At 43.3% G+C, this 23,860-nt stretch overlaps 1 protein-coding gene across 5 annotated transcripts in view; it reads left to right on the forward strand.

The window, feature by feature from the left end:
* Ildr1 (immunoglobulin like domain containing receptor 1) overlaps nt 1–21,293 on the forward strand; it is a 37,424-nt gene extending 16,131 nt beyond the window's left edge. For 2 of the 5 annotated variants that reach the window (XM_048454196.3, XM_048454197.3), the window contains 5 exons: nt 2,912–3,031; nt 3,550–3,696; nt 15,589–15,720; nt 15,917–16,707; nt 20,539–21,293. In XM_048454196.3, coding sequence (XP_048310153.3) covers nt 2,912–3,031; nt 3,550–3,696; nt 15,589–15,720; nt 15,917–16,707; nt 20,539–20,580 — 1,232 coding nt within the window. In that variant the 3' untranslated portion in view covers nt 20,581–21,293. The remainder of the gene's footprint in view (nt 1–2,911; nt 3,032–3,549; nt 3,697–15,588; nt 15,721–15,916; nt 16,708–20,538) is intronic. The other 3 variants (XM_085696269.2, XM_085696270.2, XM_085696271.2) reach the window with 3 other exon arrangements.
* Nucleotides 21,294–23,860: the final 2,567 nt, after the last annotated feature.

Here is a 23,860-nt window from a genome sequence, read left to right on the forward strand (position 1 = left end):
TGTTTCTGAAGGATGAGAAGTCCCCGTGGAGAATCTGGAGGACGACCCTGCTCTTCTGTGTGTGTCTAGTTCTGAGTAGTCCCTCTCACTACCTCTCCTCCTGACCACTTTTGGCTCATACGCCATCTTGTTCTCACTCCTAAGGGAAAGCAGTATTTCCCCAGGGTTTATTTCAACCTCCAGGCTCATCCTGACTTCTCAGAATCCTGTTTTTCTGACACTTTCTCGTCTGAGTTTCTATCAATCGAGAGGATCCTGCCAAACAAGGTCACGGCTTGGGTAATATATTTGCCAAATAAGGCCACACTTCGTGTAACATATTGACATATCTGAATAGCCTCTCCGTGCTGGCATTCCTCAGAAACACTTTAGGACTCTGAGGAAAGTCGGGTCAGATGAGAACTTTCATTATTCCTCCAGGTCTGGGGGTGGAGGGAAAGAGGTAGGTTTAGAAAATCATGAGGGAAAAAAAGCTTCACAAGGATTGACGTAAAGGAGAAGGAAAGAGAAGTCAGGGCTCGCTCCGGTCTTGCATGACCTCACGTTTTTGTTTCAGTTCCTCAGGAGGTATTTCTTGACAAACAGACAATGAAGAATTGCAGATATGATCATTGCCTGTGCAAGTCGGTAATGCTGAGGCCTGATCCCTGCAGTGTCTGAGATAAGCCGGCAGGACATCACTTTGGGGTGCTGCTTTGGGGCTCTGATTGACTTTTAAACCATCCAGGACAGAGGGGCTGGCTCCTCTTGAATGTTCCTACAGGTTGTAACTTAATAATTTGAGCCACAGGATTTCAGTGAACGTTGGTCAAATTTGCTTAATTTTTAAGTGTATTTTAACCATTGGTTGTTCTTAATCAGGCCATGGTGGAGCATCAGGTACTCAAAGGAACACAGATTCTTTTTTGGGGTAATACTCTGAAAATGCTGGGCATATTTTCTGTGCTCATTCAAAGTCATTGCCCAAACTGTACCTTCAAGCACTTACTTGTTCCTCTTAGACTGGGGAAGGGTTTAGGTTGTGAAGCTTTACAGCCATTGATTTGGAGACAATACCAGGGCTCAGTGTTTCAAGGTTCCAGTCTGAGGCAGAGTTGTGGGTGTGAACCTATGCCGAGCACTATCTCTGTATGTTTGCCACTCCCTTAACCCCATCTCTACCTTCAGTTTCCTTATCTGAAATATAGCTAAGTAATCATACCCACTTCTCAGCTGGTGTTACATTTGATTGCAAGTAAGTAGAAACCAGAGATATTAGTACTGTAAGCAAAAGGAAGCTTGTTTTGATCTCATGTATAAAATCAGAAACACACAGCTCAGACCTAGGGTGGTGGCTGTATTGCATTAAATTTTGGGGGAGGCCAAGTTCATTCGTCCTGACCCAGATTGCCATCTTCTTTCTAGACATATTGGTCCATTATTTGTTTCTAAAATGAAAGGCCCGTGCCTTTGCAAAGAAAAAGAGGTTTATTTAGCTCATCACTCTGGTGTGCTGTAAGTCCAAGAGTAGATGGTGCCACTGTTTTGGCCTTGTGAAGGGATGTGACTGGGTCATCATGAAAACAGTATTATTATAGCAGTGCTCATAAGAAGGAGAGCCCACAGGGGGCTACAGGAGACCAGTGAGCAGAAAGGACATTCTTGTTCTTCTGTAACAACCCGTTCTGTTGTGAACCTACTGGGGAGATGTAAGAATGATCTTAATCTTCTCTCAGCACAGCTCATCCAAGTGACCTTGTTGGAAGGCAGTGGAATCTTTAACGGATTTTACTGTTCTGATCTCCATCCCTTAAAGATTCCACTGCCTTCCAACAAGGCCACGTTGAGGCTAAGCTTCCTGTACATGAAGCTTCGGGACACACATTCAAACTGTACCCAGCCTATAGCACCCAGGGAGCAACATAGAAGAGATGAAGAAGAAAGGGAAGACTCTTCACATGCTATCCTAAAGAAGTGCCTGCAACTCTCCTGCATGTATTCCGTTAATCTGAATTGAGTCACTTAGAAGAGAGGATGGGAAATCCTGACTTTATTCTAGGTGATCCCTGACTTAGTCTATTTTATGCTGCTATGCTATGCTCTATTCTATTCTGCTCTTAGTCTATTTTATACTCTATTATAAAAGAGGACTTAAGACTGGGTAATTATAACCAGTGGAAATTCATTGGCTTATGTTTATAGAGGTCGAGAAGTCTGGTAAGGATTTTATTGCTGCACCATTATACAGCAATAGAAGACAGGGTTTAGTTATGTAGCTCTGGCTATCCTAGAACTTGCTTTTTAGACCAGTGCACCAGACTCATGTGGAACTCATAGAGATACACATGGCTGTGCTTCCCAAGTAGTGGGATTAAAGGTGTGTGCCACCGCACCCAGCCAAATTCACCCTTTTTAATGGCTCCAGCCTATCCACCCATAAGGATAGAACCCTCAGGGCTCATTCTGCTTTTTAAAGCCCCCGTCCCCAAAGTGTTTGATTAAACTTCCACACAAGCCACCCAGGTCCTAATCTCTTAGTACTAATAGAATCACAGTTTTAGTTCAGCGCTTTTAAAGGGAGCAAACATACTTTTCCTTAAACTACAGCAGCCGTAGGCATACCCATCAATTCCACGATCCTGCAAGAAGGGAACAAATCAGTGGGGGACAACTGGGAATATCTCCCTCCCCCACATATAAGCATATGTAGTGGGAATTAAATGAGACAATGTATCCAGATTCTTATAAACTCCTAGTGGGATTCGATGGCGAGTTTTTCCATCATCCTCGTCTTTGGGAACAAAGGAAGGTCTGAGGAAAGGTCAGAGATCTCTTTCTCATCAACCACAATTTCTTCTTAGGAATGACAATTCTGAGGTCCCGCAGCTACCATGCCCCGATAGCTGGTGTTTTTCCTTTCCTTCCTACATAGGAGCAGACCTTGTGATTAATGAAGTGATGTGGTGGGATCATGGAGTATACTATTGCACCATTGAGGCTCCAGGAGACACCTCAGGAGACCCGGATAAGGAGGTGAAGCTCATTGTCCTGCGTAAGTGCTGCTGGCACCCTCTCGGTGGCGTTAGTATACGCCACCCCCCCCAACCCATGCAAAAACACCTACCAATAGTAGCAAAGTCAGCAACAAACAGGTCTGTATTACTTTTGTTGAACTTGGAATCTCTAACGGTGTCTTACTAGAGCTAAACCCTTTTACCAGTATATCACCAGAACTTAACCTCAAGGTCAATGGCTGTATTTACTAAGATCTAGAACAATGTTTCTCAACATGTGGGTCATGACTCCTCTGGGGTCAAAAGGCCCTTTCATGGGGGTTGGCTAAGACTATCAGAAAACACAAAGAGTTACATTAGGGCTCATAACAGTAGCAAAAATTACAGTTATGAAGTAGCAACCAAAATAGTTTTATGGTTAAGGGTCACCACCACACATGAGGTATTAAAGGGTCACAGCCTTGAGAAGGTTGAGAACCACTGGTCTAGAATGTTGGTGTAGAAGCATCCCTTTGAAGATTTAGTTCAGCCCCCTTTCGGCTTCTCTCCACTGTAGATTGGCTGACAGTGATCTTCATCATCCTTGGAGCCCTCCTTCTCCTGCTGCTGATTGGTGTGTGCTGGTGCCAGTGCTGTCCTCAGTATTGCTGCTGCTACATCCGCTGCCCCTGCTGTCCTACCCTCTGTTGCTGCCCCGAGGAAGGTGAGAGAACATGAGGAGCAGGGGGTTTGGCATGATGAGACACGTGCCCGAGGCCCCAAGCAGATAAGTTGACCTTTCTTAGGTCAACGTTCCTGGTCATTCCAGGGTCTCCTTCATGCCTTCCTTCTTTGCAGGTTCAAAAGACATGAGCATCAGCCCTGAGAATGATGCTCAGGAATGCTCTAAAGCCACAGGGAAGATGACTGATAACAGGATTTCTACCTGTGAAATTCTTTTCTTAGTATGCAGATGGAGTCAGACCGACAGATTTAAATGAAAGCGCGCGCGCGTGCGTGCGTGCGTGCGTGCGTGTGTGTGTGTGTGTGTGTGTGTGTGTATTTGAACAAATCAACTTTTCTCTCCCAGGTCAGAAGTGGAATAGAAAGTTTCAGCACTCTAGCCATGCCTTGGTCTTTTTGGCAACCTGTCTCCATCCCAAAACTCTCCAGGGATTCTGGCCGCCAGCCATCTAATTAACACATGGAAGGTACTCAGCCATCTGGAGAGTCCAAGCATTTTAAGAGTTATATTTCAGAAACCAGGGACAGAGACCTAATGTTTCTTATTCTATTACAATCTCACAACACTACTTAGAGATGAGATGAAAAAAACAGGGAGAGAAATAGAGAAAGGTATTGAGACATTAGTTCTTTTTTTAAATTATTTTTTTAAAAAAATCTTATTTTCCATACCAATCCCAGTTCCCTCTCCCTCCCATCTTTCTCCCCGCACCTTCTCCCCACACCACCTCCCATCCACTCTGTCACATCACTCAAGGCAGGACCAAGGCACCACCAACCTCCGTATCTAGGCTGAGCAAGGTATCCCTCCATAGGGAATGGGCTCCAAGAAGCCAGTTCATGCGTTAGGGATAAATACTGCTGGTGGTCCCACAAACTGCCCAAGCCACACAACTACCACCCACATTCAGAGGTCCTTGTTCGGTCTTATGCAGGTTCCCCAGCTGTCAGTCCAGAGCCAGTGAGAATTCTCTTGCTTGGGTCAGCTGTTTCTGTGGGTATCCCCATCATGGTCTTGGCTGCTTTGCTCATAATATTGCTCTTCCCTCTCCATTACTGGACTTCAGGAGTTCAGCCCAGTGCTTAGCTGTGAATCTCTGCATCTGCTTCCAACAGTTACTGGATAAAGGTTCTATGATGACAATTAAGAAAGTTATCAATCTGATTAAAGGGAAAGGTCAGTTCAGGCACCCTCTCCACTATTGCTTAGATTCTTAGCTGGGGTCATCCTTATGGATTCCTGGGAATTTTCCATGCTTAGTTTCTCACTAATCCCGTAATGTCTCCCTCTTTCCTTGTTCTTCCTCTCTGCCCTTCACCCAACTCCTTCCCATTCCTCATGTCCTCCTCCCCCCTCCCCTCTCCCCCTCCTCCTCCCTCTATACTGCTAATTTACTAAGGAGATTTTGTCCACTTCCTCTTCCCAAGGGGATCCATTTATATCTCGCTCAGGTTCTTCTTGTTTCCTGTCTTCTCTGGGGTTGTAGACTGTAGGCTGGTTATCCTTTGCTTTATGTCTTATATCCACTTATGAGTAAGTAAATACTGTGTCTTTCTGTGTCTGTGTTACCTCACTCAGGATGATTTTTCTAGTTCCATCCGTTTGCCTAAAAATTTCAAGATGTCATAATTTTTTTTTACCACTTAGTAGTTTGCCATTATGTAAATATACCACATTTTTTTCATCCATTCTTCAGTTGAGGGGCATTTAGATTGTTTCCAGGTTTTGGCTATTATGAATAATGCTGCTATGAACATATTTGAGCAAATGTCCTTGTAGTATGAGTATGTTTCCTTTGGTATATGCCCAAAAATGATATTGCTGGTTCTTGAGGTCGATTGATTTCTAATTTTCTGAGAAACTGCCATACTGATTTCCAAAGTGGCTGTACAAGTTTGCACTCCCACCAGCAATGGAGGAGTGTTCCCCTTATTCCACATCCTATCTAGCATAAGCTATCATCAGTGTATTTTATCTTAGCTATTCTGACAGGTGTAAGATTGTAGTAGGAGGCTACTTGTTTGTTCCTGACTGCTCAGCCCTGAAATAATCACACAGAAACTGTATTAATTAAATCACTGCTTTACCTATTAGCTCTAGTTTCTTATTGGCTAGCTCTTACATCTTACTTTAACCCATTTCTATTAATCTGTGTATTGTCACATGGCTGTGACTTACCAACAAGGTTCCGTCTGGCATCTATCTCTGGCGGGTCTACATGGCTTCTTTCTAACTCCACCTTCTTTCTCCCAGCATTCAGTTTAGTTTTCCCCGTCTAGCTCTGTTCTGCCCTGCTATAAACCCAAAGCAGTTTCTTTATTAATCAATGGTAATCACAGCATACAGAGGGGAATCCCACAACACCTCCTCTTTTCTGTCTAAATGAAAAGGAAGGTTTTAATTTTAACATAGTAAAATTACATATAACAAAACAGGTATCAAACAAGAATTCCAGTTACAATATTTATATCTACGTTATAGTCCGTCTTTATAATATGGTATCTCAGAGTCATCTTGATTTGCATTTCCCTGATGCCTAAGGATATTGAACATCTCTTTAAGTGTCTTTCAGTCATTTGAGATTCTTCTGTTGAGAATTCTCTGTTTAGATATGTACCCCATTTTTAAATTGGATTATTTGGTATTTTTGATGACCAATTTCTTGAGTTCTTTATATATTTCTCAAATTGGTCCTCTGTCTGATGTGGGAATGGGGAAGATCTTTTCCCATTCAGTAGGCTGTCTTTTTGTCTTATTGACTATGTCTTTTGCTTTACAGAAGCTTCTCAGTTTCAGGAGGCTCCATTTTTTTTATTGTTACTCTCAGTGTCTGTGTTACTGGTGTATTCAGGAAGTGGTTTCCTGTGCCAGCATTCAAAGCTACTTCCCACTTTCTCTTCTATGAGGTTCAGTGTGGTTGCTTTTATATTGAGATCTTTGATCCATTTGAACTTGAGTTTTGTACACGGGGATAGATGTGGATCTATTTGCACTCTTCTACATGTCGACATCTAGTTATGCCAGAACCATTTGTTGAATATGCTTTTTTTTTCATTGTATAATTTTAGCTTTTTTGTCAAAAATCAGGTGTTCATAGGTGTATGGATTTATATCAGGTTCTTTCATTTGATTCCTGTCTGTTTTAGTGTCAATACCAAGTTGTTTTAATTACTATAGTTTGTAGTAGAGTTTAAAGTCAGGGATGTGAAGCCTCCAAAAGTTCCTTTATTGTGCAGGTTCGTTTTGGCTATCCTGGGTTTTTGTTTGTTTGTTTTTTCATATAAAGTTGAGTATTGTTCTTTTAAGGTCTGTCAAAAATTGTGCTTGGATTTTGATGGGGATTGCATTGAATCTGTAGCTTGATTTTGGTAAGATTGCCATTTTTACTATGTTGTTCCTACCTCTACAAGCATGAGAGATCTTTCCATTTTCTGATATCATCTGCAATTTCTTTCTTTCTTGTCATACAGGTCTTTCACTTGTTTGGTTAGAGTGTTGCCAGGATATTTTATGTTGTTTGTAGCTATTGTGAAGGTTGATGTTTCTCTGATTTCTTTCTCAGCCTGTTTATCATCTGTATATACGAGAACTACTGATGTTTTTTGAGTTAATCTTGTATCTGCCACATTACTAAAAGTGTTTATCAGCTGTAAGAGTTCCCTGGTGGATTTTTTTTTCGGGGGGTCACTTCTGTAAACTATCATATCATCTACAAATAGTGAAAATTTGACTTCTTTCTTTCCAGTTCATATCCCTTTGATCTCTTTTTGTTGTCTTATTGCTCTAGCTAGAACTTCGAGTACTATATTAAATAGATATGGAGAGAGTGGACAGCTTTGTCTTGTTCCTGATTTTAGTGGAATCATTTTGAGTTTCTCTCCAGTTAGCTTGATATTGACTGTTGACTTTTTGTGTATTGTTTTTTTTATGTCTAGGTATGTTCCTTGTATCCCTGATCTCTCCAAGACCTATATTTTTGAAAGGGTGTTAAATTTTGTCAGAGACGTTTTCCTCATGTAATGAGATGATCCTGTGTGTATTTTTCTTTAAATTTGTTTACATGGTGGATTATATTGACAAATTTTTGTGTGTTGAACCATCCCTGCATCTCTAGGATGAAGACACTTGATCATGGTGGATTTTTTTTTGATGCATTCTTGTATTTGTTTTGCCAGTATTTTACTGAGTATTTTTGCATCAATGTTCTTGAAAAAGATTGGTTCGTAATTCTCTTTCTCAGTAATGTCTTTGTGTGATTTGGGTATCAGGATAACAGTCACCTTGGAAAAAGAGTTTAGCATTGTCCCTTCTGTTTCTATTATGTGGAACAATTTGAGAAGTATTGGCATTAGTTCTTCTTTGAAATTCTGGTAGAATTCTGTGCTGAAACCGTCTGGTCCTGAGTTGCTTTTGGTTGGGAGACTTTTGATGACTGCCTCTATTTCTTTAGGAGTTGTAAGTTTATTTAAATTGTTTATCTGTTCTTGATTTAATTCTGGTATATGGTACCTATCCAGAAAATTGTCCATTTCCTTTTATTTTCCTATTTTGAGGAGTACAGGTTTTTGAAATATGACCTGATAATTTTTTTTGGATTTATTCTGTGTCTGTTGTTATGGTCCCCTTTTATTTCTGATTTTTTTAATTTGCATTTTGGTTAGTTTAGATAAAGGTTTGTGTATCTTTTTGATTTTCTCAAAGAACCAAATATTTCTCTCATTGATTTTTGCATTGCTTTCTTTGTTTCTATTTTATTGATTTCAGTCTTCAATTTGATTATTTTTTTTTTACTTTAAAGTCACTTCAATTTGATTATTTTATGGTGTCTACTCCTCTTGAGTGAGTTTGCTTCTTTTTGTTCTAGAGCTTTCAGGTGTGTTGCCAAATCACTAGTGTGAAATTTCTTGAGATTCTTTATGTAGGCACTTAGTGCTATGAACTTTCCTCTTAGCACTGCTTTCAAAATGTCCCATAAGTTTGGGTATGTGTGTATTCATTTTCATTGATTTCTAGGAAGTCTCTAATTTCTTTCTTTATTTTTTCCTTTACCCTGGGGTGATTCTATTGAGCATTGTTCAGTTTCCATGAGTTTGTGGGCTTTCTGAAATTAGTGTTGTTGTTGAATTCTAACTTTAAGTGATGGTGATCCAGTAAGATACAGGGGTTATTCCATTCTTTTGTATTTGTTGAGGTTTGCTTTGTTACTGAATATGTGGTCAATTTTTGAAAAGGTTTCATGAGGTGCTGAGAAGAAGGTATATTATTCTGTGTTTGGATGGAATGTTTATAGGTGTACATTTGAGTCATAACTTCTGTTAGTTCCTTTATTTTTTTTGTTAAGTTCTGTCTGGCAGTCCTGTCCAGTGGTGAGAGTGGTGTGTTGAAGTCTCCCACTATTAGTGTGTGGGGTTTCATGTGTGATTTAAGCTTTAGTAATGTTTCTTTTACAAATATGGGTGGGCCTTTTATTTGGGGCGTAAATGTTCAGAATTGAGACTTTATCTTGATAGATTTTTCCTGTGATGAATATGAAATGTCCTTCATTTCTTTTGATTAATTTTAGTTTGAAGTCTATTTTGTTAGATATTAGAATAGCTATACCAGCTTGTTTCTTAAGCCCATTTGATTAGAAGATCTTTTCCCAAACCTTTACTTTGAGGTAATGTCTGTCTTTGCAGTTGAGGTGTGTTTCTTGTATGCAGCAGAAGGATGGATCCTGCTTTTGTGTCCATTCTCTTAACCTATGTCTTTTTATAGGTGAATTGAGACTGTTGATATTAAGAGGTATTAATGACCAACTTGTTGTTGTTGGTATTGTGTATGTGTATTTTCTTTCTTTGGGTTTTGCTGGTATGGGATTATCTATAGCCTGTGTTTTTGTGGGTGTAGCTAGCTTCCTTGGACTGGAATTTTCCTTCTAGTACTTCTAGTACTTTGGGCTGGATTTGTGGATAAGTATTGTTTAAATCTGGTTTTGCCATGGAATATCGTGTTTTCTCTGTCTATGGTGATTGAGAGCTTTGCTAGGTATAGTAGTCTGGGATGGCATCTGTGGTCTCTTAGTGGCTACAAAATGCCTATCCAGGATTCTCTGGCTTTCAGAATTGTTGTTGAGAAGTCATGTGTAATTCTGATAGGTCTATCTTTATATGTTACTTGACCTTTTTCCTTTGCAGCTCTTAATATTCTTTATTTATTCTATATCTTTAGTGTTTTGATTATTATGTGATGAGGGGACTTATTTTGGTCCAGTCTATTTGGTGTTCTGTAAACTTCTTGTACTTTAATTGGCATATCCTTCTTTAGTTTGAAAAAGTTTCCTTCTAAGATTTTGTTGAATATATTTTCTGTGCCTTTGAGCTGGACTTCTATTCCTATTATTCTTAGTTTGTGTCTTTTCTTGATGTCCCAGATTTTCTGGACATTTTGCGTTAAGAGTTTGTTGCATATAACATTTCCTCTATCATATCTTCAACACCTGAGATTCTCTCTTTCGGCTCTTATATTCTGTTGGCTTGCTTGTTTTTGTAGTTCCTGATTATTTACACATATTTTCCATTTTCAGAATTCCCTTGGTTTGTGCTTTTTTTTCATTGCCTCAAAATCAGTTTTCAAGTCTTGAACCATTTTGTTCACCTGTTTAATTGTCTTTTCTTGGCTTTCTTTGCTTCCTTTACGAGATTTATTGTTTTCTTCCAATTTTTTGTTTGCCCTTTCCTCTGCTTTTGTTAGGGAATTTTTTATTTCCTCGTTAAGGGCCTCTATCATCTTCATAAATTGATTTTTAAGGTAATTTTCTTCTGTTTCATGTGCATTGGGATGTTCAGGTCTTGCTGTTGTAGAACCATTGTTTCCTGGTGGTGTATGTTACTCTTTATGTTGTTGAGTGTGGTCTTACACTACCATCTGTCTGCCCATCTCTTCCTCCAGTGGGTGTAGGTGGGGCCTATGCTTCAGGGGGGTCCCTCTTCCTCCAGTTGGGGCATGTGGGGCTTGTGACTTGGGTGATCGCTCTTCCTCCTAGTGCAGGTTGGCCATGCCTCTGGTGGATGCTGATATGTTTCAGAAGCTCCTCCAGGTGTAAGCGAGACCAAAACTCTGGTGGTCAGAGATGACCTTGAGAGTGGTTGTGGGTGTGGAGAGGCTGCTCCAGGTCACTGGGACTTTGCTGCACTGGTGGGGGGCATAGGTGTGCATCTAGGGACCATGGCCTAGATAGTCAAAGCATTAGTTCTTAAACTGAAGCTCACACTAAATCATATAGTCAAAATTAGTTGTTGCCGCTCCCCCACAGCTCCCAACCCAATGGGTCTGGGGGAATAGGGCCCTAGAATGTGTATTTCTCAGACATTCCCAGGTGATGTGACGCTTGTGCTAGGGAAGGGGAGAAGGAGCAGAAGCTCTTAGCATAAACTTTCTCTGGATTGAAATCTCATCCTTTAAAAGAGAAAATTTGGACCAGCAAAATAGCTTAGTGGGTAAGGTGCTTGCCACTCAAGCCTGATCCCTTGAGTCCCATCCTCAAAAACCACATGGTAGAAAGAGAAAACTGATTTTTGGCTTCCACATATGCCATGGCACATGCATGCCTGCACAGTACACACACACACACACACACACACACACACACATAGTGAGACTACAATAGCCCTAAAATTTAAGTTGCAGAATGGATGATAAAGGCAAAAGAACTTAAAGAACGTCCTATAAGGTTCCTTTCTTACTAAAAAGGTAGGAGTTGAATTAACTGTTTTAACTGGAAGTGTTTCTTTATATATATATTTGTTTCAAGTAACATTTCCTTTGCCTGTAAAGTAAGTTCCACACGGTAGAAAATCTGAGAAATTAAAAAAAAAAAAAGAGTCGACTAAGCCAAGTCCCCAGAGACAAGCACTCTTGTCATAATGGTCCATGGGAAAGAAGACAGTTTGAAAGGAACACTTGATGAATTGCTCATGATGATAGACAGCCAACTTAATCTGTGATGTCAAGCTCAGTGGCCTGCGTCTGCGTCTGGTTTCAGCGCTTGTGTTCAAGGTTGCGTGGTGTCTTACAGGAAAAGAGAAATAGCTTTCATTGGATGTCTGCCCAATGTGTGCCCTTTATATCTACTTCCTCATGGAATCCTCACCACAGCCCGCCAAAGGCATATGTCATCACCGTTTAACAGGCAAGGTCAGAGAAGTCTCATAGCTGGGAAGTAGCAGTCACTTGCACAGTGTTAAGCCTCTGATTTGTGTCTGTGTGGTGTCCCATGTACGGATTGCCACAGCCTCTGTGGACTAGCTGAGGCTATATAAATTCTTTGAAGAGGAGAACTCAACATGAGTCTATGGAACTTCCTACCTTTCGGCTTTTGGGACAGAAGTCATGGAGAAGTCACTGTCATGGGAGTAGTCACATGTGAGATGAGATAAGTCTTCACAGGATGATGCCTTAGATCACAGGGCATTAAAAGCAGGCAGGACTGGGGTCAAAACTGGCATGGATGATGTATGCATGTGGTCAGTGAGCTGAGAAACAAAGGTTTGGTTTCTCTTCGACTGGAGTTTGCTCATTTAAAAGAACCCATGAAATGAAGAACTACAGGCCATCAATTAAGGTCCTTGGATTTGATCAGACAAGCTCATGTTCTTAACTTTTCCGACAAGTTCAGCGATGAGATGAATGGCGGAAAGGAGCAGGAATGGTTAAGGAAAGAAAGCTTTCTGAAGAGGGGAGATTCTGATGCTGTGTTGTTTTTATTTTTAGACCCCGAAAGCCCTAAGGATGTTTATAAGCAGAGAACCAAATGGGAATAAATGGCAGCCCCACTTAAGAAGTGGGGTGACCTTGAGTAAGTGATGTTACTTTGGAAGCAGAACTAAGTCTACCACGAAAGGGCTATCCTTCAAAAGGAAAGAGACAAGAGTGTAGGCAACCGGACCTCTAAAGAGAGAGATCACTACATGTGGAGGACGGTCAGCTTATGAGGGAGAAAAGTTGAGGGAGACCACAGCTTGCCACAGTTTCTGCAAATCAAAGTCCAGCGCTGGAGACATAGCTTAGTGGCTTTCATGAGACCTCTGAGTTTGATCCCAATACCTCAAGCAAACAAATGTGCTAGATGCAGAAGGAAAGCTCCAGAAGGATGTTGGAGATTCTTGATCGTCTCCCCTCCCACTACAGCCCATGTCCCCAGCCAGCTCCCACCTTCCTGAGTTTGTAATATGGGGGCTAGACAGACCAATAAAAGTGGCCCTAAGATTTAGCAGATACAGATAATCCACCTACTATTGGTAAACAACCCTCATAGTACTTAGAGATGAAAGTTTTTGAAACTGAGCCTGTTATTTTTTCTACAAGAACTAGAGTTTCTTGTATCTCCCAGTTACTGGCCTCCCCTCCCCAAAGAGTCTCAATCTCTCTCTCTCTCTCTCTCTCTCTCTCTCTCTCTCTCTCTCTCTCTTTCTCTCTCTCTCTCTCTCTCTCGGAGATTTCTCCAATTACATAAATAGACCTTGTTGATCTAGACCCGGCGCTGTTGGTTCCCTGTGAGGGCTAGCTCCTGCCCTTAGCAAAGAAGATGCAATCTGCTAGAAATTCATGGGAACCTGAGCAGCAGGGTGTGTAGGAGGAGGAAAGACATGTGTGATGGAAAATCTTGCAATGGTTCCCGTCCTGAAGAAGACCCTTTGAGGCCCCATTGCTTGGCTGGGGCCAGGATGCTTCTGTTGATGGTTCCCAGAGGTTAAAATGGATCTGGGGTTCCCTGAAGCTGCCGAGGGTGTTAATGAGAGGACTGGCCAGTGAGAAAAAAAAAAAAAACAAAGGCCTGGGTGATCACAGGGCAGAAGAAGGTAAAGAACAAGGTGCTTCTGTGACAGCGGAGAAGTGCTGGGAAGAAAGGTGAGCCTCCTGGGCAACTTGGTCTCGGGGACATGGAGGGGGGAGGGAGTACTAGGGAGGCGGTGAAGTATTGTCACTTCTGTCCCTAGTAGATGCCTTACACATTATGCCCTGGCTCTTCCCTTGGAGGGAGTCAAAGATTAATGCTGTTTAAACTCCATATGTGTGTGTGTTTGTTTCTCCGAGAGCTAAGGCCAAAGAAACAATTTGTTATAACCATGATAGTTTCTATCTACTGACTCACCTTTCAGGCATTCCGTATGTTTTGCCTCATTTAATGCCAGCCACTCTGCACAAGCTTTATTATGTCTAGCCCGGAGACTCTGGAAGCTTCAAGTTGCACAGCTAGAATTGTCTGGCCCTCAAAACCTTTCTTTAAAGAAGCTTTCCCCCATGGTCCCATTTCTCAGAATTTCCTTGAGTCCTCAGCATCCAGCTTCAAGCTGACAGAAACTGTAACACACCCTCAGGCTTCTCAGACCACAGCACGCCACAGGCCACTATGAAGCATTGGGTCAGAATACAACTACTGTCATCTCAACTTCCTCATCTATTTCCCACGTTAAAAGACGTCTCCAGTCCAGGCATGTAATCTCAGTACTCTGGAGGTGAGACAGGAAGATCATGAAGTTTTATGCCAGTCTGGACTATAGAGTGTGAGACCCTGTTTCAAAAAACCAGAGGCTGGGAGTTGGGTGTAGGGGTGAGAAAGGTTTGTTTACATAAAATCCTTGGCGTGCTGATAGTGGCCAGTAGAGGGGGCTGTCAAGCGCTTGCCCGTCCCCTTTGACGCTGGAGTGCTGTGGGTTGGTATTAAGGTGTGACAACTTTAGGAGCTGTTTGGTGTTTGCATTTGATTTCCTCTTGGCTGGTCTGTGACAAACCAATAGGGCTGGAGCACTGGACATTTTGGGGGACTTTGTGGCAACCACTTCCTGTTGTGTTGGAAGATGGCCTCTCAAGGGCCTCAGCAGATCTCCCATCCTGTGTAGCTGGGTAGAAAATACCTGCCTTCTGCCCTGTTCTTCAGTTTTGGAGCGAGACCAAGGCAGAGCTGGGCTGGTTTACAGCTAACCCTGCAGTCGGTGAGATGACAGGGTGGGGGCCCATCACCGTGCATAGCAACATGCATCTGTTCCACGCATGGACAGGCAGAGTCTTTGGGAGTCAAGTGGGACTTGCCCGCAGTTACCTCAAAATGGAAACAAAAACAAATAAGTGTTTGTATTTTTATTGCACTCGCTGAAGATTGCATGCTTCAGACCAGCCACACCTAGGGGATCGAAGGGACATTTCATAGACCCTTTGTGCTGCTTTTTTGACCCGGTCTTTTCTCCAATAAGGGAATATTTCCCTTCCATTTGCCTGTCCCATCCTTAATTGGGGGAAACCCCAGCCGCTAGTAAAGGAGAAGCCTAGAAAGGCTCCGCTACAGCTCACTTCAGCTTTATGTATCCAGGGCCTTCCCCCACTTGGTTTCTCTCGCCCAGAGCTGGTGCAGCAGCTGGAAATATGCTTTAGCATCACACCATAGCCTTGTTCTTCCCCTCAGAACAGAGCGCCCTGGGCCCTGAGCTTGCCCTGCAGGCTCACAAGCCCTGATTCGTAGCCTCCTCTAATCTTCCGCTTTGTGGGACTTTTCTGTGCAGCCTGAAGGTTGATTGACTGTTATTTGCGTGCACCTGCCTAAGCTCTTCAGGTGACCTGGAGAGTGAGCAATGGGAGGATATGTTTTGAGGCTAGGAAGTTGAGTTTTTAAAAAAATAGACCTTCCTAGGGTGTGAGACTTGTAGTCTTTAATACAGGAAATGCAATCCCTTGCTAAAGACCTAACAGTGTTGCCCATTCCCTTAACTCTTGGTTCCATGCAGATTAGGTAAGAATGGGTTCCAAGGCAAGAAGCTGGAAGCACAGACCTAGTGAGATGGGAGGTGGGGGACTCTCACTGGCTAAGGGTCTGTGTTTCTCCTTCTTCCCCTGCAGCCCTGGCCCGCCACCGCTACACGAAGCAGGTTCAGGCCCTAGGTCCTCAAATGATGGAAAAACCCCTGTACTGGGGGGCGGACAGGAGCTCCCCAGTTTCATCTTATGCAATGAACCCACTGCTGCAGCGAGGTAAATTTTGCCAGAAAGCCATGGGAGGAAGAGGGCAGAGGGTGAGGGCAGACATATGGCCCACAGAGGAGCTGCATGCCCAGTGGAGTGGGAGGGAGTAGAATCTTGCTAAGGAACACGCCCCTTTAACGCGCTGGTTCCTAGGAGGATGTCTTGGGACCGCAGTTCAGTGTGCCTTATCTTTGCTTCCATTCAGATTTGTCTTTACGGTCCAGCCTTCCACAGATGCCAATGACCCAGACGGTTGCTCACCCTCCAGTGTCCAATGGTGTTCTGGAATATTTGGAGAAAGAATTGCGGAACCTCAACCCAGGCCAGCCTCCCGATCTCAGAACCAAATCTGGCTACCCTTGCAGCATGCTGTCCTCCCTGGGCTCTGCAGAGGTTGTGGAGCGCAGAGTCATCCACTTGCCCCCGCTGATCAGAGACCCACTGTCCTCCAGGACCAGCAACTCCTCACACCAGCAGCGGCTCAACCCTGCTTCTTCTAGACGCTGGGATCCCAGTGAGGGCCGGAGGCAGCGCTATCACTCGGATTTCCTCCAAGAGCTCCAGGATCGGGGGATCAGACCCTGGGTCCCAGGGAGAAGAGAGTTGGACGCCCATTGGAGTGGGAGGCACCACCGCTCTAGGCCCCACGAGCCCTCCATGCCTTGGTCAGACTGGGACAGCCTGAGCGAAGGCCCCTCATCCAGTGAGGCCCCTTGGCCCCCTAGACGTCCAGAGCCCCGGGAAGGTGCCCAGAGGCATGGGAGACGCAGGCACCGCAGCTACTCGCCTCCCTTGCCCTCAGGCCCTAGTTCTTGGAGCTCTGAAGAGGAGAAAGAGTCACTGCCCAGGAATTGGGGTGCCCAGCGCCGCCACAACCGCCACCGCCGCCGTTCACAATCCCCAAACTGGCCTGAGGAGAAGCCACCCAGCTACCGTTCACTGGATGTCACCCCAGGCAAGAACAACAGGAAAAAAGGGAGTGTGGAGAGGCGCTTGGTGAGCCTGGGGCATCCTATGGAGGGTCGGGCATAACCAGTGGCCCCATAGTCAGCATCTTGTCCACAGCTGACACAGGCCCTGCAGAGTCCTTTTCTGCATAACGGTCGCGGCAGGCTGGGGCACACTGTCTTTTCTTGGAAGAAAAGGGCCGAGTCAGTGCAGGGTGCAGAAGAGGCCCAAGGTTTGCACAGGGCCTTCTCTGCTTCAGTGTCCACTCAGCCACCCTCTCTGTCCCTGGAGCCACGTCAGGTGGGCTCCGCTGGTATGCAGGAGAGGGACTGAGGTTCAGGATCACTAAGCACCCCGTGGTGGGGAGCTATACCTCGGGTCCCAGATGCTGCCCTGCCCTTGACTTTGCAACCTTATTTCCACAGTCCAGATTAGAAATGGGCAGGTCTGTGGGTGTTTAAGTGAGCAGCAACCATTCTGTGTGTGAGAATGGCGTCTTCCCGGATACCCCTGGGAAGGTTCACCAGACTGGTGAAAACCATCCCTGGCATCCCATTTAGGAGTAAAACTTTAGAATGCTGTGGAAGGTGCTGGTCACTGTGTAGCAGTCTACGCCTCTGACCTTTCAGGCTTTTTTTAGAGGCATGATTTTTAAGTCAGGTGTGGTGGCACACACCTTTAGTCCCAGCCTGTAATCCCAGCACTCAAGGGGCTGAGGCAGAAAAACTGCCACAAGTTCAAGGCCAACCTGATCTACCATCTGAAACCCTGTCTCTGAAGTACCATGACTTTAAGACATCATTTTACAATTACCCCACCCAAGTACCAGCTGATAGTTTATGAAAATGTTCCACCATTTCTCAAATGTAAATGAACTACTTACTCAGAGGCAATTTATGGGCTACCAGTGAATAGCTCTTCTCAGATCTAAACCTTTTCCTCATTTTCTTCTGCTGAGAGAGACAGGTCTCAGGAAGCTCTGAGGGAAAGTCCCAGAGGAAGGGCATAATCGAAGAACAGCAGTCTCTTAGGGGCTTTGATGGACATACCTAACATTACACACAAACATTTTAAATCAAACGTGTGTGTGTGTGTGTGTGTGTGTGTGTGTGTGTGTGTGTGTGTGTGAAGGAGCAAGTTCCCAGAGGAGGTGCAGGGTGTTTCTCTAGGGCCAGTTGAGGTGGACAATCGGCATGAGGAAGGCAGTGAAGCCCAGCAGGTGCTTCTGAAATCGCCAATGGCAGTTGTGTCAGCTCACAGGTGTCCTGTGGGCACCGAGATCTGCAGTATTGAAAGTAGCTCCTGCCAGCCCTAGGCGCTGAACTGTGTACATTTTGCATGCGTCAAATACCCATGCAGCCCTGTACGATGAGGGCCTCAGAGCTAAAAGATTTGTGTGCCAGTGACCCTCTGCCCTGGGCTGGTCTCTCATGCACCTCTTTGTCTTAGCTGAAGCTTAAGGAGTGACCTCATCCACACATGATATAATTGCTTCTCTGTGAGAATGTCAATAGAACGAATCCTGGAAGAAAGCACAGAACTGGTTAAAGCTGGAATATCTAGAACGACCATCACATATAGTAACTAAGTATGCCTCTTCCTTTTAGTAGAAAAAAATGCGGTTTCCAAGTTTTGGCTCCAAGATCTGAGCTCTGTTTTCTTCTAAGTTACTTTTTTTTCTTTTATTTTCCCCCAGTTAACATACATAGCTCCTTCTAAGCCTTGGGATCTAAGAGGAAGGGTACAAGACATTATATTCTAGACACTGAGGCAGCCCTGATTCATTTAGCCCTCACATGGCTCAAAAAGGCGGAGTAACAAGGGCAAAACACATAGCAATGGAGAATGAAGTCCAAGTTTGAACATAGCCCTCTGGTTCTTAAGCTTTTTCAATAACCCACACTGTTTCCTCAGATTAAAGGCAATTTTTGAGACCAATAATGCTTTCTAGTGATCAATTTTCTCCAAGTATCAGTATTTTTTTAAAAAAAATAAGAGGTGCATAAGAAGTAATTTTTTTTCTTCTGTCATAATTTTTATTTTTAAAATTACCCTTGGGAAGCTAAGATTTTGTCCAAATAATTTTAAAATCCCCCATTGTCTGAGTTTGTTTTTTAGAATTATCACTTAATTGCATCCAACTTTCTACTTATATTCTGTCAGTGGCCAGAAGTCCAGAACCAAAGCTTGACTCTGCAGATTAGTTCATTTAAAGGGTGCATTTTATTGTCTCCGTAGCTTTCTTGTGAAGGAGACTCTGTGCTGGTGCTCAGTGCTTCCTCCAAAGGTGTCTGAAGACACCAGAGTTCCTTGCTTTCATTATTGTGCACCGTTAGGCCACTAGATGGTGACTTTTGATTGAGCAGTGCTCGAAGTTCCTCTATTCGTTGCATTAAAAATACGTCATCACCGCTAAGTCAGGCTTTATCAGTGACAGATTTACCATAACTTTAAGTAAAATATTCATTAAACTATTTTAATAATTATTTAATATTTTTGAGAAATGTCCATTAAAATATTTTAGTCAGAGAAACAGGAAATAGATATTTTAGGCTCACATGGCACCTTTTCTCTCAAGAGTAATGTTTAATAAATACACACAATCTAGGGGTTCTGTGCACCTGACCTCCTGGCAATCTAAAACAGGCAAGAGGTGCTGTCTGCTCAGTGCCCAGGCAAACACAAACCTTCTGCTGTCGCAGCGCCTGCTCAGCTTCACTCCAGCTGAGCTCTCCCTAGCTGGTGGCCTTTTCACTCGGCGAAAGCGAAGCAGGAACTTCAAGATTTCCACTCCAGTGGCTTCAGAATGAATGAACCCTGTGTCCCTAGCCTCCTTCAGATTATCTTTCTTTCCAATCTCACCCTAATAGAATGAACTCCAAGACCCTCTGGTATTATCATCACAGCTTGACCCACATACGTCTGTTCTAGTGAGAAGAAAGCCACGGTGTTTGTTTCTGCGCTAACCTGAAATGCTCTGTAGTGACTACCAGGGATTATATTTTTGTTTTTAAGTTCTTTATTTTGGGTTTGTTTTTTTTTTAAAGTTGCATTGGGATCTGCGATCTTCTGCTTTGAGTGTCCCTGAACATGCCAAGGTCTTCCTGGACAAAGTCCCTTTAGTCCTCTTTGGTGTTGACTATTTCCTGTGCCAGAGAACAGTCCCTGGAGAGTATTCAGATGAAAACTCACTCACTAATGAGAAACAGATTTTGAAGCAATCTGATGCACATACCCACGCAGTATCTGTGACTGTTCATCATAGAGCAGGTGTTTTCCCTTCTCAAACAAGACGAGGATGGTCTCATTCCTGAACTCCAGCTGTAGATTTGCAAAAATGCAATGAAATTATCCCCCTCCCTGAAAGGCATGGAGAGGTTTGAGTAGCATAAACTACAATTCTTGCCTCATCGAGGAGGAAAAACAAACAAACACACAACAAACCCACAAATAACAACTTTCGAAGAAAAGTCATTGAGTTTGATCAGGAAAAGTTTGAAAAAATAACTTAGGAGTACTACTAGAGTCTGAAGCTGAATGAAAGGATTGGGGAGGAATTGTTCAGAATATAAACAGGGAGCAGAGCCGTCTTTGCGCTAAATCTTGAACTAACTAGTAAGTGAAAAGCAGGCCTGTTCTTCCATCTACTGAAGACTGGGAAATACTACAAAAACAACAGTGAGGACAGAGTAAATAAGATTAGAAATTTTCGGAAATTGTCATCCCTTAAGGAAAGCCATCGAGAGGAGAAAGATTGGCACCATGAGGGGTCAAGAAGCAGTCAGCCCCCACTTGGTGGGTTGGATCAGCTCACTTTGGACGTTGCAGGCTTGGGCTGTAGACTGGGCTGACTGTAGTTCTTGTGTTCTTATTCCTCAGGAGAGAGAGAGCTCCCATAGCGGACGGAGTGTGGTCATTTAGTCTCCGGGCACAGTGCTGTTTCTTGGATCCCACGTGTCCTCAGCATTACCAAGAGTGCCAGCTGCGTTGGAAGGGCACAGCGCATCTGTGCCTTACAGTTTGGGAATAAGACTCAACTAGAAGAGCTTTCAAAACAGGACTTTATGGGATTAATAGCAAACTCCCCGCTTGATCATGCCCTCTTTGTATTACACAATCTTTGATTGTAAGGGACCCTAACTAGGATGTGATCCCCTGGGAACATAGTGGCCCACATGTTCAAGTGGGTCATGACATTCAGTAACAAGGCAGTGTCATAATAACAACTCAGGAATCTTTAAGAAGAAATCAAATGTGTTTCAGGAACAGGAACCCTATGGAATATTATGGGTAAATTCCCATGGGAACTTCCTGTCCCTCTCTTGAACTTCTTGAGGGTTTTTCCACATTGTGGTCCTGAGCATGTCTGGGTTTGCAGTTCTACTGCCTGCAGGAGTTCTAGAACCCTGTCCCTTTCACAGGCTGGTTACTGCAACTCTGAAAAATCACAGGGAAGCAGTTTTGCACCAACCATATTCTTTTCTTTCTTTTTTGCTTTTTTCCCCTACACTTAATTTATTTTCTTATATATTATAGTATAATAATGCTAAGATCACTTTAAGTACCTCCAAGCACCACATAGCTATAAACAAGAAAAATAAACATAATGGACTGAAGATTCCATTCCAAGGAAATATCTGCTTTTTTTTTTTTTTAACCTTGGGTCTCTACTTTTCTTATTGATTTAAGCCTCTCTCCCCAGTAAATCTCAGAGAAGAATCAGGAACTGTGCATAGTTCTGAAATGATCATTCTCCTGGGACTGCTGACTGCTTCAGGGCTGCCATCTCCCAAGCATTAGCAAGTAGGCAGGCTTTGCTGCTCAAGGGTCCCAGAAAGAAAGAACTGAGCCCTTCCTGCCACAGGGCTTATCACTGCTTCTCATTTTCTATATGGTTGCTTCACAGATACTTTTATGATTGATGTGTGAGCTTTCTCTGAGTAGACTGGAAGGAGGTGGTTCCAACTGTATTGGTACCGTAAAAAAAAAAAAATCAGCAATACCCCCTGTCTGTATGGTTGAGAGCTGAATCTAGAGCTAAGTGTATCAATCCATCCATTTTCCTCCATATTCGCAATTAGAAGGGAGTGAGTGCTAAATTCCTGTGTTTGTCAGAGGTTGCTTTCAGGATTTTTGAAATCTAAACTTAAATTAGGAAGCAGGAAAAAAAATAGCTAATGTACACATAAAATTCAGTAGTCTGCACTATTCTGGTATGGAAGAGTTGACATAGACCCACTTTTCACCTTATTTCCTGGTGAAGTATAATTTTGTAAATCAAAATTATTGAAAATAGATTCTTATCTCATACAATACATCCTGTCCACAGTTTCCTTTCCTACTTCTCCTCGCTCCCTCCCAGCTCCCCTCTTCCCTGGATCCACTGCATCTCCATCTCCCATCAGAAAAGAGCAGGCCTACAAGAGAAAACAACCAAACAAGACAAAGACAAAATATAGTAAGGCAAGGCAAGGCCCAGATCCCTCACCCTGAAGCTGGACAAGGCAACCTAAAAGGATGAAAAGAGTCCCAAGAGCAGGCAAAAGAGTCAAAGACACATCTGCTCCCACAGTCAGGAGTTCCACAAAATCACCAAGCTAACAGCCAGAACATATAAACAGAAGATCTAGTGCAGACCCATGCAGGCCCTGTGCTTGCGGCTTCAGCCTCTGTGAGTCCCTAAGAATCCTACTCAGTTGGTTCAGTGGTTTATGTTTTCCTGGTGTCCTCTGTCCCCTCTGACTCCTTGAGTCCTTCAGCCCTCTCTTCTGCAGGATGCCCCAAGTTCCAAGGAGGGACCTGATGGAGACCTCCAATTTATACTTGCTCTGTATGATGTCTGGCTGTGTCTTTGCATCTGCTCCCATCTGTGTGGGAGGAAGTCTCCCTGATGACAACTGACAAGGCATTGATTTATGTTTATAGCAGAATATCATTAGGAATCAATTCATTATTGTTTGTTAAATATTTGCTTTGGTTTTCTTTTCTTTTGAACAGTTGTATTTGGTTCTATCACAGGTCTCAAGGCTAACCAGACTCCAGTTTCTGGCCACCCAAGCAATGTAGGATATGGGCTCGCTCTCTCATGGAGTGGGCCTCAAGTTAAAGCAGACATTGGTTGGCCACTCTCAAAAGTTCTGCACTACTATTGACCCAGCACATCTTGTAGGCAGGATAGACTGTTGGTCAAAGGTTTTGTGGCTGGGTTGGTGTCCATATTTTTCTCTCCATGGCCTGTAGAGTACCTTCTGGTGCCAAAGAGATTAAAAGACAGGGGTGAAGGCTCCAGCTTGACCTCTCTACATTCAACAAGCTGTGTAGATGGTTGTCCTGTGTAGACGGTCCTGCTGTCCGTCTGTCCTAACATCAGCCTGGGTTGTTTGGGGATCTCCATGGTACCCATTTGCTCAACAAATCAGCCCCATACAACCTGTCCCAGCACTGGAAGTCTTGCCTGGCTACAAGAGATGGCCAGTTGAGGCTCTGTATTCCCATTGCTAGGAGTCCTTATTAGGGTCACTCTCATAGATTCCAAGAAGTTTCCACTGCACTAGGTTTCCACACCAACCCCAAAGGCCCCTCCAACTCCAGGTGTCTCTCCCAGTATTCTCTTACTCCATCCCTCGCTCCCCACTTGATTCTTCCTGCTTCTGTCCCCACCTGCCCCCAGTTCACCCATAAAAGCTATTCTATTTCCCCTTCCTAGAGAAATCCATATATCCTCCTAGATCCTCCTCTTTACATAACCTCTCTAGGTTTATGGATTATAGCTTGGTTATCATTTACTGAACAACAAATATCTACCTATAAGTGAAAACATACCATATTTGCTTTTCTGGGTTACCTTACCCAGGATGATTTTTTTTTGCCTTTATCAAGCAGGTTTCATCTCAGAGATGCAGGGATTGTTCAATATACAAAAATCAGTAAATGTAATCCACTTTATAATCAATTGAAAGAAAAAAACATGATTATCCCATTAGATACAGAAAAGACAATTGACAAAATCTAACACTCCTTCATGATAAACATCCCGGAGAGAGTATAGATCCAAGAGACGTACCTAAACATAATAAAGAGAGTTTGCAGAGCTTGAGGTTTTAGCTAGAGCCATAAGACAACTGGAAGAGATCAAAGGGATGCAAATTGGAAAGGAAGAAGTCAAAGTATTGTCATTTGTAGATGATATGATAGCTCACAT

This window comes from Myodes glareolus, chromosome 2 (assembly GCF_982192425.1).
Source record: "Myodes glareolus chromosome 2, mMyoGla1.1, whole genome shotgun sequence".
NCBI lineage: Eukaryota > Metazoa > Chordata > Mammalia > Rodentia > Cricetidae > Myodes > Myodes glareolus.